General features: G+C 41.4%; 1 protein-coding gene across 1 annotated transcript in view; it reads right to left on the bottom strand.

The window, feature by feature from the left end:
- Positions 1 to 19,430, bottom strand: part of RNaseZ (ribonuclease Z) — a 44,682-nt gene that overhangs the window by 17,545 nt on the left and 7,707 nt on the right. The window contains exons 8-14 of the mRNA XM_084604031.1: positions 17,369 to 17,427; positions 17,060 to 17,120; positions 14,178 to 14,229; positions 12,063 to 12,228; positions 9,742 to 9,871; positions 4,310 to 4,407; positions 600 to 721 (exon numbers count right to left, since the gene is read on the bottom strand). Coding sequence (XP_084460157.1) covers positions 600 to 721; positions 4,310 to 4,407; positions 9,742 to 9,871; positions 12,063 to 12,228; positions 14,178 to 14,229; positions 17,060 to 17,120; positions 17,369 to 17,427 — 688 coding nt within the window. The remainder of the gene's footprint in view (positions 1 to 599; positions 722 to 4,309; positions 4,408 to 9,741; positions 9,872 to 12,062; positions 12,229 to 14,177; positions 14,230 to 17,059; positions 17,121 to 17,368; positions 17,428 to 19,430) is intronic.

Here is a 19,430-nt window from a genome sequence, read left to right as displayed (position 1 = left end):
CATTAGTTTAATGCTAGGCTAAAAAAACACACTCATTTTTTTCCCATCTGTATGCACTTCGCTCTTAGCACTAGCAGGATATGTTCACCCCAAAATTATTGCAACAAAGCAGCATACTGAATGCGTGTTTGACAATAAAATCGAAATCATACCGAGATTGCCACAAACAATGTTCAAAAACACCGCATTGTAAAGTCATAATTTATGGAGTCTAACGTCCCAAAGTGACTTGCGCTAAGAGGGACACTATATATTAGAAGGCTCCGTAAATTTCGACCTCCTGGGGTTCTTTGATGTGCACTGCCATTGCACAGCACACGGGTGCCTTGCTTTTTGCTTCCATCGAAAAGCGGCTGCCATGGCCAGGATTGGATCCTGCATCCTTGGGCGCACCAGTTGAGCGCCCTAAACACATACCACCGTGGCGGGGTCCATTGTAAAGTGAGCACATGAAAAGTGGCTTACAACTGCCGTCTTTTCTGCACACACACAAAAATAAGAATGAAAATAAGCTAGCAATTTCAGGTGAATTTCTTTTGTGCCCTTTTATTTTTCTCGTGAGATATTTGAGGATCGAAGGACAGCAGCGAGACAGTTACCCGACACTTCGTCCTTCTTCAAAGAGGCAGCCGCTTTCAACTCTTCGAGCTTCTCACTGAAGCCAAAACTCGAGTGTGCTTCTTCCACATATGCCTCAGGCTCCACACGAACAGCCGAATCTCTGGCCAAGAAAAGAAGAAAAGACATTAATACAGTAATGCTCATTAATTTGACCCCCATCATTCGGATCATTCCAACAAGAAGAACATTATCAGCCGATGCCCATGTAAGTATATGGCGCCAGACACTTGCTAATTCAGACATGGGCGGGCTCACATCGGTTAATACTGGATGGGAAATTGCATCGAGATACGACCCAAGCAGTCAGCAATCACTGAAATAGACCGCCCCGAAGTTGAATTGCACGAGACAGTGCTGCCCGCGACATCAGGCACGCCGTCAGAAGTCCCCCAATGTTGAAATATAGCCTAGCTGCATAGCTTAAGCTTGCTTCTCTCAAATTCAAGCCATCCCTCTGCCATCACCAAGAGCGCGCATCAACCAGTCGCACCATTCCAGACACTGCTGTGTGTTTCACTGGCCTTATTTTGGGATGGCTTGCATGGACATACAGTTGATGCGGTAACGCATCCTCAAACCACGATGAGGCTGCTTGTGGAGACATGTGCTATGAGTCGGGCTGCGAAAAGGGAAGCAGAGGTACCTTTGATTTTGGAATAATTATTCCGCACTCCCGCCAACGTTCGCAAAACAAAGCACTGGATGAAAACGCAAGATATAGTCGCTGCCGCTTGGTTTTCATCTCAAATGTAGAGACAATATTTCACGTGTTCATTAGAAAAAAAAAACTGTGATGCAAACGGTTCTCAGTAGACTTTTTTTTTTTTTTTAGACCCATTTGATACTTCAAACTTTTGGATAATTATAACATTTTTCCTGGTCCCTTGAAGGCCGAATCAATGAAATTTCACAGCACACAGGTGATGGTTCAATTTTACTTTAAAGGACAACTGCTCACATTTGTTTTTAGAATTCCGTCATACTCAAGAATTCACATCCATATCGGCCGTAGAGATAAAGCATGATTTTCTGTGCTGGCGTTCAAACTGTCTACGAAATAGACAATTAAAATGTAGGCTTCTTGAAACAATATCGAAGTAATGCAGAGAAGCTCTGCAATGGCCTCACTAATGGTACTATTTCTAAATTTCTATCTTTGCCCACGTAATGCAGTGCTTCATCAGATGCTGCCAAACAACACTTCGAGAGCTTTGCTTTTCATAGCATCGTTAACTTTCTTTCAGAGCAACAGGTGCATCTACGGGGGATAATGTACCAATACTGTACAGTGTCAACCAGACTTAGCGGGAACAGAACTCCGCATGGCTGTGCAGCCGTGGAGAGCCATCTTGCATCCAATCCAGCCATGAATCAATGCACAGTGCCTCACAACACGATTCACCTCAGTATGGGGCTTTGTGCTGTGGGCCACACAGCACCAGTTTGCTACTGGTTTGGGTGCAATAGCACTAGCATCTGTGTAGCCACGTGGATCCATGTTCCCGCTAAGTATGATTGACCCTGTCCATGGTGTCATCAGGCGCCCACTTTCCCATACAGCACTGTGCATTGAGATAAACCGTGAAAGCCGTGACAGTGTGAATCACCCATCACTGTTTCAAATGCTAGCGCCAAAACCACAGGCTAAGTATTTGCCAAAATGAGTGTTTGAACTCATTTTGGCAAAGCGTGAAGTGCAAAACAACAGGGATGTGAGAGACACAAGACACAGCATCCTCTCACGTCTATTTTCCTTTTTTTATTCGCCAAAATGAGCAATTTCTACCAACTAGCTCAAGAAACCGTCTTGTTTAAACACTCGACTACCTGAAGCTGATCGAATTCTAAAATTGGTGCCATGTCCCTTTAAGCCTTCTTTCAGAGCTGGTAAAAGGCATTCCAGCACAGAGCTTTGAGCAGCTAGCACCTCCGCTCGAAAGAAAACAATAAATTAAGAGCAGAATGGGAAGTTATTTGACAGACATGAAGTAAACCCTCATGGACCTGAATTGTAAAAGGTGAAAGAAAAGTTAAGATAAACGAAGTTGTCAGTTAGTGTTCTAGTTATCTATTGTAAGAAATGAAGCCCTTCATCTAATTTCATAATTCAATGGAAACATCACCACTCAGACTACCATCTCTACCGCATCTCAGATGACACCATTACTACATGTTTGGAAAGCAAGGCATACGTACACAGTGCCCCTTCCTAAAGCTTCCTTTCCTAAGATATATGTATGCGCTGGGTGTTCCAGCAAATGTAATTAAGGTTTTTAAAAACACGGTGCACCTAAGCCCAGTGAAAACCAACTAAGCTTTGTTGAGAGTCACTTATTCTAGTCTGCAGCATTTTTTCATTTGCAAACCCTGATTAGCAATATTCTTTGTTATGGGCTCGAGAAATGAAGATAGCTACAATTTACGCAGCTTTATTTATTGGCCTTCAGCAAAAATGTTGTGAGACCTGAGACCAACTGTTAGCTTAAATCACTTGCCCATAGCACATGCAGCTTCATCACAGGAACCAGAACAAAAAAAAAATAATTTTATTTTCTAAGGCACACCTCAAGGAGTGGTGCCACTGTTATGTGAAAGTTTTTTTTTTGTTATTGCACAAGTTATCGTTTATGGCCAATGAAAAAAAAGTCATCATCATCATCAACCTGACTATACCCACTGCAGGGCGAAGGCCTCTCCCATATTCCTCCAATTAACCTGGTCCTGTGCTAGCTGCATCCAACTTGATCCCTGCGAACTTCTTAACCTCATCCACCCACCTAACTTTCTGCTGCCCCCTGCTACGCTTTCCTTCCCTTGGAATCCAGTTTGTTACCCTAAGCGAAAAAAGTACTTCGAGTAAATGCTACCTTGATGGAAACAACCTACCAAGCCGCTTTTCGGGGTGATCTACAAGTTTTGCATTGAGACTTTCTTCCTCAAGTCAATAATTAAAATTTCGCTCATAAGTGCTTACTAATTAAACTAATTAATTATTTAAACTTAAGCGAGTTAAGAAAACTGCAGACTAGGCCAGGCAACTGTGAACAGTCATCAGCTTTTTCACACTGCTAGGACACACCATCTTTTTTTAAAGCTTGGTTACATTTAGCTGGGACATCTCGTTACATGTAATAAAAGTGTGCAATTATTCAATAATTAGAATAACTTTTGCTATTTAATTAGGTTTGCAATGCACATTCACTAATTAAACTATTCACGAGCCCACAAGGCATACAGAAATCATGGATATCTAGTTACCTGAAGTGGCAGCGAAACATTGTATCACTTCCAAATGGCAGTACCTTGCATTTGTCACATGACCTGGCTTGCTCCTTCCTCAAGAAAGTGGCTGCAAAAGCCTGCTTGATAATGCAATGACGACCGTCGAAAGCTGTCACTCATGAGTCAAAATATAGCTGCAGCGACACTTGTAATCAATTTTCATTATTCGCATTCGCTTTGCACCCAAAAATCTGTTATTCAGACAACCTTAAAAACAGTTCGTTTTTTTCTGGCCATGGTTCACAGAAAATATAACCTGTAATGTTACTTGGCAGTATTTGAAAAATATGGCATTCAACTTGTACCAAGTTTTTATTGTTCAAATTCACTCCCAGTATTAAATATTTTAATATATGCAGTTCACCTATCCATGAAATATAAAATGAGGTTCATTCTTTTGGCTCACCTAGCAAGTCCCCGAAATGGCCGCAGTCTAAACTTGGACATGGTGTCGCCAACAATCACGTTCAAGTCGGCAAGTTCCTTGGGGAGACCAGAAGACTCCTGAAATGGAAGAAGAAAGAATGCAGCTCAGTTTGCAAGTGACTGACAATGTGAAAACAAATACAGTTTACGTTTGTATTTTTAAAAATTTCTAAACATTCCTTAAAAAAAAGTGGAGAGAGAGAGCTGGTGAAGGAAAAGTGGAGAGTTAAGCTGAACTCGGATCCTGGTTGCTATTTTGCATAAAGTGAAGGAGTCAAAAAGGACAAAAAAAGAAGAAAGTGCAGTTGAGAAAGGATACAGTGTGCACATTTAAGGGTGCACACACTGACTATACAGGCAACCTCAAAAGCCATGGAAACCTAGCCGAGAAAGTGCAGACATATACAAGGGTGTAAATGACTGACAATGACTGACTGACAATGTACATGACAATGTGTAAATGACTGACAAATGCAACTGACAATGCCATAAAAGCCATTTCTTCCCAGCTTTCTAGTATTTACTCAAGGTGTGATGATGCTGAAAATAGATTGCGCCGAAATAACTTGCTTTTCTTTGGCATCGACGATGTGGAAGACGAAAGCTGGGCAGATTCTGAAGAGAAAGTCATTGCATTTTGTTCAGAGCACCTAGATTTATCTATGACTGCTTCACAGTTTGAAAGGGTTCATAGATTAGGCAAATTCAAAACTGATAGGCACAGACCAATCATTGCCAAGATGACCTTCTTTAAAGACAAGCAGAACATCCTTTCGAATGGCCACAAATTGAAGGACTCCAGTTTTGCAATCCGTGAGGATTTTTCCGCTACAACTCGTGAGGCTAGAAGCAAGTTGACCAAATTTGCAAAGTCACAATCCAAGTCTTATAAACTGGCATTTGATAAACTTAGAATGGACAAACAAACATATGCGTATGACCGAACCACTGATTCGGTCATATTAATATCACCATAGCTAGGCAATGCACCTAAATTGCGTGATTGTCCTCAGTCCACGTCATGCCCCCAGGCTCCGACGCTGTCCCTTTCATTTTCTAATATCCGAAGCTTGATGCCTAAACGTGATCATCTCTGCTCTTTTTTGCAAGACAGTGAATCTGATATAGTTGCTTTAACTGAAACTTGGTTGCACACCGGTATCAAAGACAATGAAATCTTTCCAGACGCCCATGCTTACAATATCTACAGACATGACCGTGCAGATAAAAGAGGGGGTGGGGTGCTTCTTGGTATTAAAAAAACGTTACCATCCACTGCTATAAATTCTAACTCAGACCTCGAAATAGTTTGGGTTGCCTGCAAAACTATATCTTCGAATTTACTTTTTGGAGTGTGTTACCGTCCGCCCGATTGTGTGACTTCTTTCATTCATGATCTTCGGTCTAGCATTGCTGCCGCTGTCGAACACAGTTCACCTAGCAACATCTACTTGTTGGGTGATTTTAATTTTCCTGAAATAGATTGGCCTTCTTTGTCTTCAACTAGTCATGCTGCAACAGAATTCATCAACCTAACACTAGATTTCAATTTATTTCAAGTGATTAGCCAGAATACGCGTGGTTCTAACATTCTTGATTTAGCTCTATCCACTGCTCCCGATACCATAGGGCCGGTTATGTATCTTGACGGATTTAGCGATCATAAGATGTTGCAGTTTGATATTCTAGTTCCGAGCTTGTTTGCAGGTATTACAACTAAAAAAATTAGAGATTATAGTAAAGCACGATATGATGAAATTAACACGGAACTTGCCTCATTTTTCAATGAGGTGTTTTTCCCGCTAAGGAACGAACGATCTACCGAAGAAAACTGGTTGCTCTTCAAACACAAACTATCTGCACTGATAGAGAAACATGTTCCTCTGATTACAATAGCTAATGACATAAAAAATCCATGGTTCAACAAGACCCTCCGTCGATTACGGAATAAAAAGAAGCGCCTATACAGAATAGCTAGATCTGCTCCTTCTTCAACCTCGTTGGAAAGATATAAACTGTGTTTGAAGGCATACTGTTCTGCTGTTACCGCTGCCAAAAACAAATACTTCACTCATGATCTGCCGTCACTTTTGCAGACTAATCCTAAGAAGTTTTGGCAGACTATATCTCCCGAAAGAAAACATGACATCATACAACTACACAATACTGATGGCTTGCCGCTAGCTGACACTGAATGTCCAACCGCGTTCAACAGATTTTTTGCATCAGTGTTTACTAAGGAAGATTATTCCAGTATGCCAATTGTTCTCGAGTCTGACTACCCATTCATGGAGCCCATCACCGTTAGTGCTGAGGGTATCGCATCACTAATTAAAAATCTAAAGTTATCATCATCTGCCGGAGTGGACAACATTAACTCGAAGATACTTAAAAACACCATTTCAATTTCCAGCCAGATTTTGTGTCATATATTTCAGCAATCACTATCCACCGGAGAACTGCCCACTGACTGGAAAAAAGCCAAAGTCATCCCTGTCTTCAAAACGGGTAACAAAACCTCTCCTGATAACTATCGGCCTATTTCGTTAACATGCATATGCTGTAAATTACTTGAGCATATTATCGCTTCTCACATTTACAACCATCTGGAACGAAATGACTTCTTCTTTTCAAATCAGCATGGTTTTAGGAAAGGCTACTCATGTGATACCCAGATATTTGAATTTACTACTGACCTGCATTTCAACATGGATGATAACCAGCAAACAGATTGCATTTTTTTAGATTTCTCAAAAGCATTTGACAGAGTTGCACATGGCCGGCTTTTTACAAAATTATCTACCCTTTCCCTTGATTCCCTCACATTATCTTGGCTTCGAAACTTTCTCTCATTACGTCAGCAATTCACAGTTGTCAACGGCTCTTCCTCATCCCTATGTGACGTAACCTCAGGCGTACCACAGGGAAGCGTACTTGGACCCTTACTTTTTCTAATCTACATTAACGACCTTCCCACTAACATTTCATCCCGTTTACGCCTTTTCGCAGACGACTGTGTTGTTTACCGTAAGATCGCTTCTGAGACTGATCACCTGACCCTTCAAAATGATCTTGACACTATTGTTGATTGGTGTCAAAACTGGCAAATGATTCTTAACCCTAATAAATGTAAATCAATGACTTTTAGCCGCAAGCATGTTGTTTCTAACTTCATATACTCTATAAATAATACCTCTCTATCAAGGGTTACGTCGTACAAATACCTTGGAATTCAGTTCACACCAAATCTTTCATGGTCTTCTCATATTTCTGCAGTCTGCAACAAAGCGTCGAGGACATTGGGTTTCATACGCCGGAACCTTCGAAACTCACCTAGCTCCGTTCGAAAACTTGCATATTTTACATTTGTTCGCCCACAGCTGGAATTTATCTCACCTATATGGTCTCCCCATCAGAAATATCTCATAGATATGCTCGAGTCCATTCAAAGCAGAGCTGCCCGGTACATTTTTAGCAATTATAGTCCCCTCGCAAGTGTATCCCAGCTTAAAAACCTTAATGACATACAGATACTTGAAATTCGTCGCTCCATTTCACTTCTGTGTTTATTCCATAAATATGTTCACACCCGTCCTTCGTTGTTACCTCTGGCATCACCTTTCCGCTCTTCACAACGCTTACACAATCAACTCAGCTTCAACCGGATATATGGGAAGACCCTGTCGTTTAATTCCTCTGCATTACCTAGAGCAATAAAACTCTGGAATGATCTTCCTGACAACATAATCTCTTTCATTGATCCTGGTGAGTTTAAAAAACATCTATGTATACATCTATTGCCATAGTGATGTTCGAAATGTAAAACAGTTTCATTTGTTCTTAACGTTGTTTTTCGTGTCTCGTGTCTGATGTTATTTTAACTCGGTTTTGTATAAATTTCGTGTTCCTTTCTTGTATTGGACTTGTACCGCGTTCTTGTACGATATTCTTGTACCGATTTGCCCCCCTCACCCAATGCTCTTCGGGGCCTGTGAGGTACTAATAAATAAATAAATAAATAAATAAATAAAAAAATAAATAAATACACACTGACTACATAGGTAGCCTCAACTGCTTGTATGTGTCGCTAGAACATTGCAGACCTCTGTAAGACCTTTGCTGCAGAGACTGGTAGAGTGTCTAGCTGATAGTATGTTGTAGCATGTAACTAGACATCTAGGCAAAACCGATACGAATCTTTTGATGACAGTGGAAGAATCCAATAGTATAGGATTACTAGAGTAGCAATAGTAGAAGCAATGTCTTCATGTAGAAAGATAAAAAAGAGGAAGAGAATGATGGCAGTGAAAACTGGCGTGCCACCACATTTTAAGAGGAATGCAGAAAAGTAGTAAATTGTATGCAAAAAAGGGCACCTTTATTAAATGTGCAAAACAAAAGCATGTGATGACATTCCAGGCAAATGTCTATAGAAATGGCTTCGTGCTGATGATTCTTTAGCCCTCTTCATTGGTTTCAAAACATGTCACTAATTTTTTTCTCAATGCTCATCAAGACGAATAAAGCAACTTTCACTCCAATATTGACATGCTGGTAGAAAAATAATGTATTTAATTACCTTGGGGCCAAACTGAAAATTTGTTTGTTTGCTAGCAGCTCACGAATACAAAAGGGTGTGTGGACAAAGAAGAAAGTGGCTGTGAATGTGTAAAGAAGGCAGTGTGGGCCATTGAGAAAGAGAACGAGGAGGGATACGAAAGGGCAAATGGGCGCAGAAATGGGTAGCACAAAAAGCATAACAATGCCAGCATGATTGTGACAAAATTTTGCCGCAGTTGCAAGTTTAGCGTGCATTTCTAAAGAGTTGCCTCTTAAAATATATTCATGCATCCATTACTTCGGCATGTTAATATGCCATCTTCATTTTTGCCCAAGCTTTTCGCGCCTCTGCTGTCTCTGGCTTGAACAAATTGTGATTGTGCTTTATTTTCATTTTCCCTTTAAGAGATTTTAATCTTCCCCCCTCTACCAACATTATTTACATGTACACACCAAATGGCCATGACTGCAACAGTGATTCACCGCCAGAAAACATCATGAAGCAAAGCTGCTCTTTTATAACAGTGTTGAAGTTATGAAACACACAATACAGTGAGAGACAGCAATTTATTAACCTATCATGAATCAAAACGCAGCAACAACGAGAGCACGTGCAAAATATTCAACATCATTCTGAGCTCGCAAATAAGTGCCATCACTGATTTGAGGCTGCGACACCGTACAATTGGAACACGGCAGCCTCGTGGGATGTAATTTCGGGCCACATGCGGAACCTCCTATCATTTCACCCAGGTACATGTATGTATTCACTAATCTTCATCAGGTGAGACATCAACTATTTTCTAGCCCTCATGATGCAGGGACATTGGTCAGAGCAAGAACAACTTTTACCTCAACGTGAAGCAAAGGGAAGATGGACGAGCTGAGAAGGTGGAGCCGGTGCTGTGCTCGGTGAAGTGCGACACTGCTCAGGGAGCTGGCACAGTCGTTCAACACCAGGTGAGTTGTGCTCGCTGGAAACCTGAAGGCAGAACGGCCAACCACAGAGTTGTGTCAGGTAATTCAACTCAGGTATCAGGTATCCCTTCTAATTATATTGGCTTGAAGGAATGAATCTCAATACAGTTTGTACCAAGTTACTGTTTACGTAAAGTAGCTTTTTTTCCCAACTTAGAACGATGAATCACACAATAAAATCTTTCACTTAACAGCAGTCGTATGTCACTGTCCCGAGATGCGTTTGAAAGAACGAAAATCTGCGTTTCTCCAAAACGCTTGCCACGTCAAGGCTTTGCATGTACATTGGGCGAGAGATACGAGCCAGCAGCTGGTCATGTGACAACTTTCTTTGAAGGCCAGTAAATCAAGCTACATTAGCTGTGCGCTGCAAACAACACAGCTAGCCATTTTTCAAAGAACTCTACAACTTTTGAAATGGCACTCTGTTCCTCGAGCCATTGATTAAAAAGCTAGCGAGTTTTTACTAATCAATTAAATATGGCAAATGAAAAATATACTTCTGATTAGACCAGGCAACTCTTAACTGTCCCCAATTGTTTTCACTGGGGCTAGGATGCTCCGTCTTTTAAAGCTTGGTTATATTTAGCTGAGACACATCGTACATCAAGCGAAAACAATAAACAGTAAAATACACTGCGTACAGCAAACAAAGGGAGCAAACAGCCACTTAACCAAAGGAATGCATAGTGGACTCTTTTTTTTTTTGGTGTCGATCAATGTGAATAATACTGTAATCACAGAGATAATTCATTAAAAAGTAGAAGAAAAAACACCTTGTGGCCATTGGGATCCAAACCCCCATAGTTGTCTTTTTCTTCTACTTTCTAATCAATTCTCTCCATGATTACAGTATTATTTCATGTTGATTGACACATACAAAAAAAATCCCCTAAGCCTTCCTTTGTGTCAGCAGCTGTTGACTCCCTCTGTATGTATCTCATAACGAGCTCCTCATCTTTCCTTAATTATTTTGCTGGTGGCATATTTTAAGAGTTTGAAACACCTAACACATTTTGTACAAAGAATTAGCACCCCGTGAGGGTGGCACAGTGGTTACGGCGCTCGGCTACTGTTCCCAAGGATGCGGGATCAAACCCTGGCCTCGGTGGCCGCTTTTTGATGGAGGTGAAAAGCAAGGTGCCAGTAACCCCAGGTGGTCGAAATTTCTGCAGTCCTCCACTACGGCATCTCTCATAGCCTGAGTCGCTTTGGGATGTTGAACGCCACAAACCAAACCAAACCAAGCCAAACCAAACAAGAAATTAGCAAGTGTCAGTCTTTTCAGGAAGACAAACAAAAAAAGCAAAAAAAAAAAAAATTGGTGGGTCACACAGTGTAATGCAGCAAATGTGCATCAGCAGCGGTAAGACGCCCGACTACTGTGCCAAAGTACATGGCTTCGATCCCGACTGCCGGCGGCTGCGTTTCGATGGAGGCGAAAGGAAGTGGCATCCGTGTGCTGTGCGATGTCAGTGCACGTTAGACATCCCCAAGTGGTCGAAATTACTTGGAAGCCCTCCCACGGCACCCCTTTCCCTCTTTCCGCTTTCACTCCCACCTTCCTCCCTTCCCTTCAGGCGCAGTTCAGGTGTCCACAAAAACAAGTGTGAAAGATACTGCGCCTTTCCTTTCCTGTGAACCAGTTATTATTATTATTATTATTATAATTATAAGTGGTCGTACAAGTGCAGACATGAGCAAGTGGAACATGCTAATATTCCATATTCAAAGTGCAATTAACGGCTTCCCCATCAAAAATGAAGAAACACTGTTTCTCCATGAGAAAGCACACAAGCACCCACTGCCAACATGCCCAAATCGTAAGTGGAAATTTTAATCAGACAGCATGTGGGAAAGGTTGGAAGGAAACAGCATGTTCCATTTGCTCTTGTGCTGCATAAAGAAAAAAAAAAAGAAAAATCAATTTGGCCTGACATGGGCACTGGCAACGCAAGAACTTCACTGCGCATCTTCTTACTGTTGAACCGTTAATGATAGGTCAAGCAAATTTCTATCCAGTTCCTATTCCTTAAAGCATGGGGACCATATTTGAACATTTTAGCCAAATATCTTTACCCCCCCCTATACTTGGACTGTTTTGACACTGTGTCAAACTGAGCCTGCATGGAAAAACAAAACAACTCACGCTCTAACTTCTGAGCACAATTTAATGAATGCAATGCAAACTTCACCTCCTAATCCACTCCACGTACAACGGGTGTCGCATGACAGGTGACGGGGTGAAGTGAACGACAACCCTGGCGGCATCTCTGTCGCAACTAGCGGTGGCCTGGTGACTCTTAAACGACTCCGCTTCCAGGAGTGATTTCAGGTAGTCTTCGGACGGAACTTCCACCACTAAAAGTGATAAACCAATCAATGGATCAACAATCACTTTAACATTTACACACAAAACAAATACCACAACTGCAGATAAACACAACAGAAACTAGTCAATGCTGACATAACATTAATAGTAACAGCCATAATATTAGAACTGCTTGACTGAGCAAGCATATACGAGAAACCAGTACAAAGGCGGCCATTTTAATCATCACACAAACATCACACGTGACGAAGGTGTTGCGCGGGTATTGTGCAAAGGTTAGTTTCATTTTTAGCAAGTAAGGTAGCTTCAATGGGGCTACATTTGTTGCCAATGCATGAGCCCTTCAATGAACTGCCGTACAGCGTGCTTTCTTGAAATTAAACTGGCAGTCAACAATGTTCAAAACTATTCACTTTTTACTTCCACTTGTTACGAATATTGTCAGGCCAGTGCACCCAAAAGAATAATTACCACATAGAGTACATGACAAATTATGCAGGGATCAATGCGTCTTTGAGATTGCAGAGCTTCATGTCTCTCAGAACCCCTGGCCATTGGATGATTTTGATGGATTACAAAGCAGCTTTACGATCCTTATCCAATCTGTTTAAGAAGACCACTCACAAGCCAGTTTCTTTTGCCACTGCCTATATACTTCACCTGGCTATTGCCACAGGGCATTTTTGTAACATTTCAGTGGATTGCTGCTTATTGTAGCATCTCAACATGCGTTCGCAAACAACTGAAGAAAGTGCACATTGCGAACATCTAACGAAGTCACTCGCTAAGCTCTTTTTAACAGTGTAGTGTGCATTATGTCCCTTAGTTTGCCACAGGCAGCAGAGACGTGCAATGAACTTTTATATTTTTCTATCTAGATAACATTGGACACTTATACAGACTTCAAAATATCCACGTTCCTCATCACTGCCAATTCTCTATGTAATGGACACTGTCAGTACATTTGAAGGACGTTGCCCATCACCTTTAATTATTCTTTAGCATGCCAATTTGATGCACCATATTCCACTTTCCAAGGTCTCAATTTTTTTACTTTCCTTTTGTTTTTGTTTTTTCATGAATTCCCTACACCTCCCTTCTTCCTTCCCTTTTCCTTAAATTCTTTTCCGTGAATTGAGCAGCAAGTGAGTGGGATTGAAACACCAGAAAGTTCTTTGTCTTTCTCACTAGAGGGTTTATATCTCTCACCCCACAGACAGCCTGTCATTTAATTTCATCTTACGCCCTGTGGATTTTCCACCCTGTGGATTATAGGGGGATTATGTGATTTTATCCTGTGCACCTGTGGACAAATAACAGTCGTGGAGCTAGCCACTGAAGAAGGGAGATAAACTGACACACCATACTTGCCCATGAAATGTCTACTGTACAGTGTAAACTGTTGCTGGCTAGTTTTGTTAGCACAAACCATACCAGGCGTTCAAACACTCCTGGCAGAACTGCTGTGCAGCAAGGTATTTAACAACGCAATTAACAAACTTGATGCTTATTATGCAGCCTTGCTACCACTTCGGCACCTTTATTCTGTTGCTTTAAGACAAAAGTCAAGCAGTTAACTCCCACAATAATGAACCCAGGAATAAGAGATAAGAACCAACATGCACATTATGACAATTTATTAATGCATTTGTAGATTGTAACCTCCACTGAGCATGAGGGCATGAGTATGTACTGATAGATGCACCAAAAACATCAAGGTGGCACAGGGGGTTGTGTGAACACAAAAGTCCAATGCGGAGCACCAAACAGAAAACAATAAAGGTACATAGCCATCCCAAACAAGAATTGATGCCTCATTGGCATGGTTTTCTAAAAGCCCCACCAAAGCCAAGAAAGACAACTGGTACCAGTGCAGCTTTCCTTTGCCACCAAAACAACCTTGTTGCTATTAAACGCAAAGCAAAAACGTTGAAACTAGGTAGCAGCAAGCTCATCTGAGACATGGACAGCCACTTACCAACAAAGACTGGACCAGCCTCCTCGGGGGACACCACATCGGAGGACTTCACCTTTTTTGTGAAAAAGAAGAAAAATTTATTATAAAAGTTAAACAGGTTCAAAACCAAGACATTTGATGGCATGCGGAGAGCATTCATGAGTTTACTCAAAAACGAAATGTAGTTAACATCTGACATTAGCACTTAGCGCATCATCACTTCGGAGAGCAGAAGCTATCCACACAAGCAAACAAATTTTGTCACAATGCAATAATATTTAGGTGCATGCGACTTGGTGGTAATGTTTGGATAAAAACAAAACTAGAACAGTGGCAGCCTGCACACAGTAAGTTTTGCATATCTACATATTGTCACAGTGAGCCAGAAGATACACTCATCAATACAACCAATTTTTATGCAAAGTGTATGCAGCTCGTTTGGTAGAAAAGCTGTTACCGTACCCCTGTTTTGGCTCGTTATTGTTGGGTTTTGTGAATGTAAATGTAAATTTGGTTCATGGAAGAGGAAAGGTGCAGTATCTGTCAGGTGTCCACTAAGATCTGTGACAGATACTGCCTTTTTACTGTCCTATAAACCAATTTACAAATTAAGTGGATGCATCCACCAAAAAGTGAAGCAGATAATGTGCCTTTCTTTCTCGAAAACCTACATAGAATTTACAATTCTCGTTTTTACTAACAAGTCAAGGCTCATGCTTGCTTGTATTTATCCTCACTGGTGCTAAGAGTTTCGCAAACTCCTCCCTAAATTTATTTGTACAATGAGCAAAGACAAAAGAAGTAGTTAGGCATCTTGGTGCTTCTACACTAAGGTACTGCAGTACTAAAATGTATTTTAACATTTTAAGAGCTTATCAGCATGCATTAAACTCTGTATTTATAATATGGGTGCATTTAGCTGTTCCAACAGCTGCTTTGGCTTCACGGCAAGTACAAACCACTTTAACAAGCAACTCCCTTCTGTTGCAATATTGGTGCTTTTCATGAAATAAATGCGATACTATTGCAGCATCATAGCTCCATGTTTCACCGAAGCATCAAAACTGTGTTGTCATAGTCTTGGTACAAAAATATATCTTAGGAGAGCCAGTAAGTGTCCTTCTGTGATTTTTCTGTTGCCCACAACTCAGAGAGAGCGCATGAACAGGAAGCCTTCTCATTAAAATGGAACACTTGCAAAGCCACAGCAGTGAAGCTTGCGGCACTAAATTGCATTTTTAAAAGAGCTGGCTTGCCCAGATAAGAAAGGCCTATGTAAATAAAAGGAGCTATTTGTTAACAAACGTTGCTGAGCACGTATAATGAGGAGATTGCAAGAGTGGAATGTTTTGTACATGACTGTCTCTGCAATGGCAGGCCTCTTTACTGCATGCGTGTGTGGTGATATGGTGCCTAGTTATCTGTGGAAATTCGAGTGAGGTGACATGATGATTTCATCTGGATTTAGTTTCATTCTCGTTCTTTTTGCACTTCGGTATTGCTTCATGCTGTCGTGATGATTGGAATCAGCCACAAGGGTGGATGATGAGGGTCGAATGGAAACAAACGAACCAAAAAAAGAAAACTGTGCCATAGCAGGTCTACATTCATCACAAGCCTTCTAAATACTGCTTATAAACCGAAAGCTGAGAGAGCTACTGTTAACTGCTGTGAAAAAAAGTGAGCAGTAATGGCCACCTCATATTTCTCACTCTTCAACTTGTACACAGGATTAGAACCCTGTGTTCATATTGACTCAGTACATTCATCACTGCTCTGCACTGATTGTGAGCGCGTGGCTCCTCAAGGTGAGAAAACCAAAGTTCTTCGTTTGGGCAGCTGACATTGAGCTGCTAGCCTTCCAAGCCCCGCTGCCACTCTGTGGTTGTCGGTGACTTTTGTCGAGACCCTGCCCAGCATCTCCATCAGATGTCATGGGGCAAGCCCTTGACAAAAGTCACCAAGGACCACAGAGAAGCAGGGGCATGAAAGGCTAGTGAACGGCTCAACATTAGCTGTCTGGCCAAAGAACTTCGATTTTATACCCCCGAGGAGCCACACACTTGTGACGTGGCATGTGGTAAACGAAATTCTTGATGTACACCAAGGAGGATCATTATCAGTTAACACTCGAGTGACAGTGACTGACAAACTCTGATAGCTTTGTTTGCACACACGCAGCAAAGCAATCGCTGGGCCTTGCTTACCGCCAAGCTCAAATTCCCTCGAAGCGTACATCAACAGACTACTGCTCCGCTTTGATGCCACCTGTTTCTGAGCACCAATAGCGATTTCTGCATTTTTGCTCACTTAATCTTTTACATCTTCTAGAAATGAAAGACTGGTTCACACAAGATTGCCACCGTTGGGAAGCAAGCGTGAGTCCTGCAAAATTTTGAGCCAATTGCAACCCTACCTACCCTACTGGGTTCTTTCTAAATACAAGTATCATTATTTTCCAGCGTAGAAGACACGGCTATCTACAAAAAATTTTACTACTGCTTTCTATGCAATGATGCATCCAGGCTTTCTTTCTTTTTTTTATTTTGCGCACCATTCCTAGATGAAACGCAGGCACAGCATAAACAGCTTTAAGCTGCTTAATCTGTCTACAACAGCTTAAATGTGAAGCAAAAGCCTTTAAATATGAGGGGTGTCTCTTATACAAAAGTGTGTCTTACACATCGGAAAATATGGTAGTTCTCGTCACTATTCCATGATACTTCAAAATGCGACAACATATCTGGAGCTGATGAATTCACTAGGCAAGAATGCTTCAATGAATGGGCTTGCACGCGACACTGCCATGACTCTGCAAGGGCATGTGTTTTGTGTTGTCAGGAGCATGGAGAAGAAAGTGGTGACTGACACATCTGAAGACACTACAATAACTAACAACTTACAACCGTGCCATTGGGGAGCGTCACATCCCGGCCCGACTTGAGCTCACCCAGCAAGGGCCCACTGCACACGGAAAAACAACAAAAAACAAGAAACAAACAAACTATACTAGTGTGCAAAGACAAATTGCCCAGAGTTTGCACGTTTCTGTTCATGTGCGGATAAGCAAGATCTTGTTCAAAATGAAGTCTTTGAAAAATTTCTTAATCAAGCACTGCTCAAAGCATGAAACTGTTCCCAAAGCTCTTTTATCTTTTACTAAACACAACTTCAGCTTTGCTGAGATACATGCACTATGTCTTATGACTTACGGTGGCACTCCAAAGCTGACGCACTTCTCAAGGTTCAACTGTCCAGGCCGACTGTGAGGCTGAAACAGAAAAAGGTGCAGCAAAATTTTTTTTTGTTAGCAGAAAAATACAATAGCTTATTCATCTATAAAATACAAATTAACTATTTATTACAATTACTTATTACAATTCTACTCCACCTTGGGGGATTCCCCTAAATATTTGACCAGCACCATTTCCACTTCGAGTTATAGATCAATTCGCTCTCGCCCTACCATCTGATCTGCTGACCGTCCTGGTTAGCTCGGTCGGTAGAGCGACTGCCCCGGAAAGGCGGTGGTGCCGGGTTCGATTCCCGGATCAGGACGAATTTTTCTTTAACTACGAAGTTTCTGAGAAAGCTGTATAGCTTTCCTTTGTAGCCATATGGGTGCGCTTGGGTGGATGCAATGAGTAATTACTCCCTTATTACAATTCTACTCCACCTTGGGGGATTCCCCTAAATATTTGATCAACACCATTCCCACTTCGAGTTATAGATCAATTCGCTCTCGCCCTACCATCTGATCTGCTGACCGTCCTGGTTAGCTCAGTCGGTAGAGCGACTGCCCCGGAAAGGCGGTGGTGCCGGGTTCGATTCCCGGATCAGGACGAATTTTTCTTTAACTACGAAGTTTCTGAGAAAGCTCTATAGCTTTCCTTTGTAGCCGTATGGCTGCGCTTGGGTGGATGCAATGAGTAATTACTCCCTTATTACAAATTAACTAGCTGGTTTATAGTTTACGAGGGGCTTAAGGTCCCAAAGAAACTCATGCTTTGAGGAATGCCACGATGGAGGCCTCCAAATACTTTTGACCACCTGAGGCTCTTTAACATGCACTGAGAGTGTGTGGCACACAGGCGCATTATGTATCCGATTCATGTAAAGGCAGACATTACAGCCAGCATAGAAACCTGGGTCTCTAGACACAGCAGTCCAGTCCCCTAACCAGTGAGCAACCATGGAGGGGCACAAGTTAATTAAATATTATTAACATGCTTTTGTTCAAAAAACTGCTGACTGTATCAGTGGGGCTGTTGCAAGGTGTAAATGTACCACATGCACAAGATGGGCCACATGTAAAACTCAGTTCGATTCTTTAATTTTGTTGTCAAGCGCAAATTAAACAGTCATTCATTGTGAAGCAAAATAAAGGTTTTGAAACTGCCTCAATTTTAAGAAAATATTCTCAACATCATGAAAAGACAAATGCATATAAGTGACAAGTTAGCAAAACCAGCATTTCTAAGTATAATGTGACCTGGACACTTCTGTCACGATGAGTTGCAAAGAAATGAGCAACTAAGGACGTCTCTGCAGTATTATAACTTTCACTGTAGTGCGATGAAACCCCAAAACTTCTGCAGACTGTATGAAAGGAGTGGCCAAAGGTGTGTCGGTAAGAATTAAAAGTGTGCTCGCTTATTGAGAGCACTTTCGAGGACACTGTATAAATGAACAACCATTTCTGCAACAATGCCTGACCGAAAGAAATTCTAACTGCCATCCATGGCAACCAATTAATTAATGCCTACACAAGTTAAGACAAGGACTGTACCAGTGGGAAACTAGTAAGTACTTGCACTACAACGAAGCATGAAATAGAATGCACATATAAGGAATCATATAACTCAGAAACCTCTTCTATCTTTTCCTGGCAGTTTGAAAAGCATTGAAATGCATACCAATTGTTGCACAATTTTATAAATCAGAGGTAAATGCCTATCACGGTTAAAACAATAACCACTTAAAACCCCAATGTGAAGTTGGTTAAGACTTAATATGTGCCTCTCAAGGATGACAAAACATGATGATTTCATGAAAACCACATCTCACTCCTCCAGTTCACTACTCCAGGTGATGATGATCTGGGATGCGAAAACTAAATGGCTGGGCCTCCAAGGTTCTTAGCGAAAAACAATAGCAGTCACAATAGGGGAAAATAAAAAAATTTATGGCTGGCAAAGATTTATTTACATTTTTACTACAAACAGGAAAGAATTTGGCATCAGCAGCAGGATTGAAAATATTGGCAGTGTTCTT

This window comes from Amblyomma maculatum, chromosome 5 (assembly GCF_055883805.1).
Source record: "Amblyomma maculatum isolate TAMU_Amacu chromosome 5, ASM5588380v1, whole genome shotgun sequence".
NCBI classification, from domain to species: Eukaryota; Metazoa; Arthropoda; class Arachnida; order Ixodida; family Ixodidae; genus Amblyomma; species Amblyomma maculatum.
Note: the sequence above shows the minus strand (reverse complement) of the source record. Positions and strands in the feature narration are given on the sequence as shown.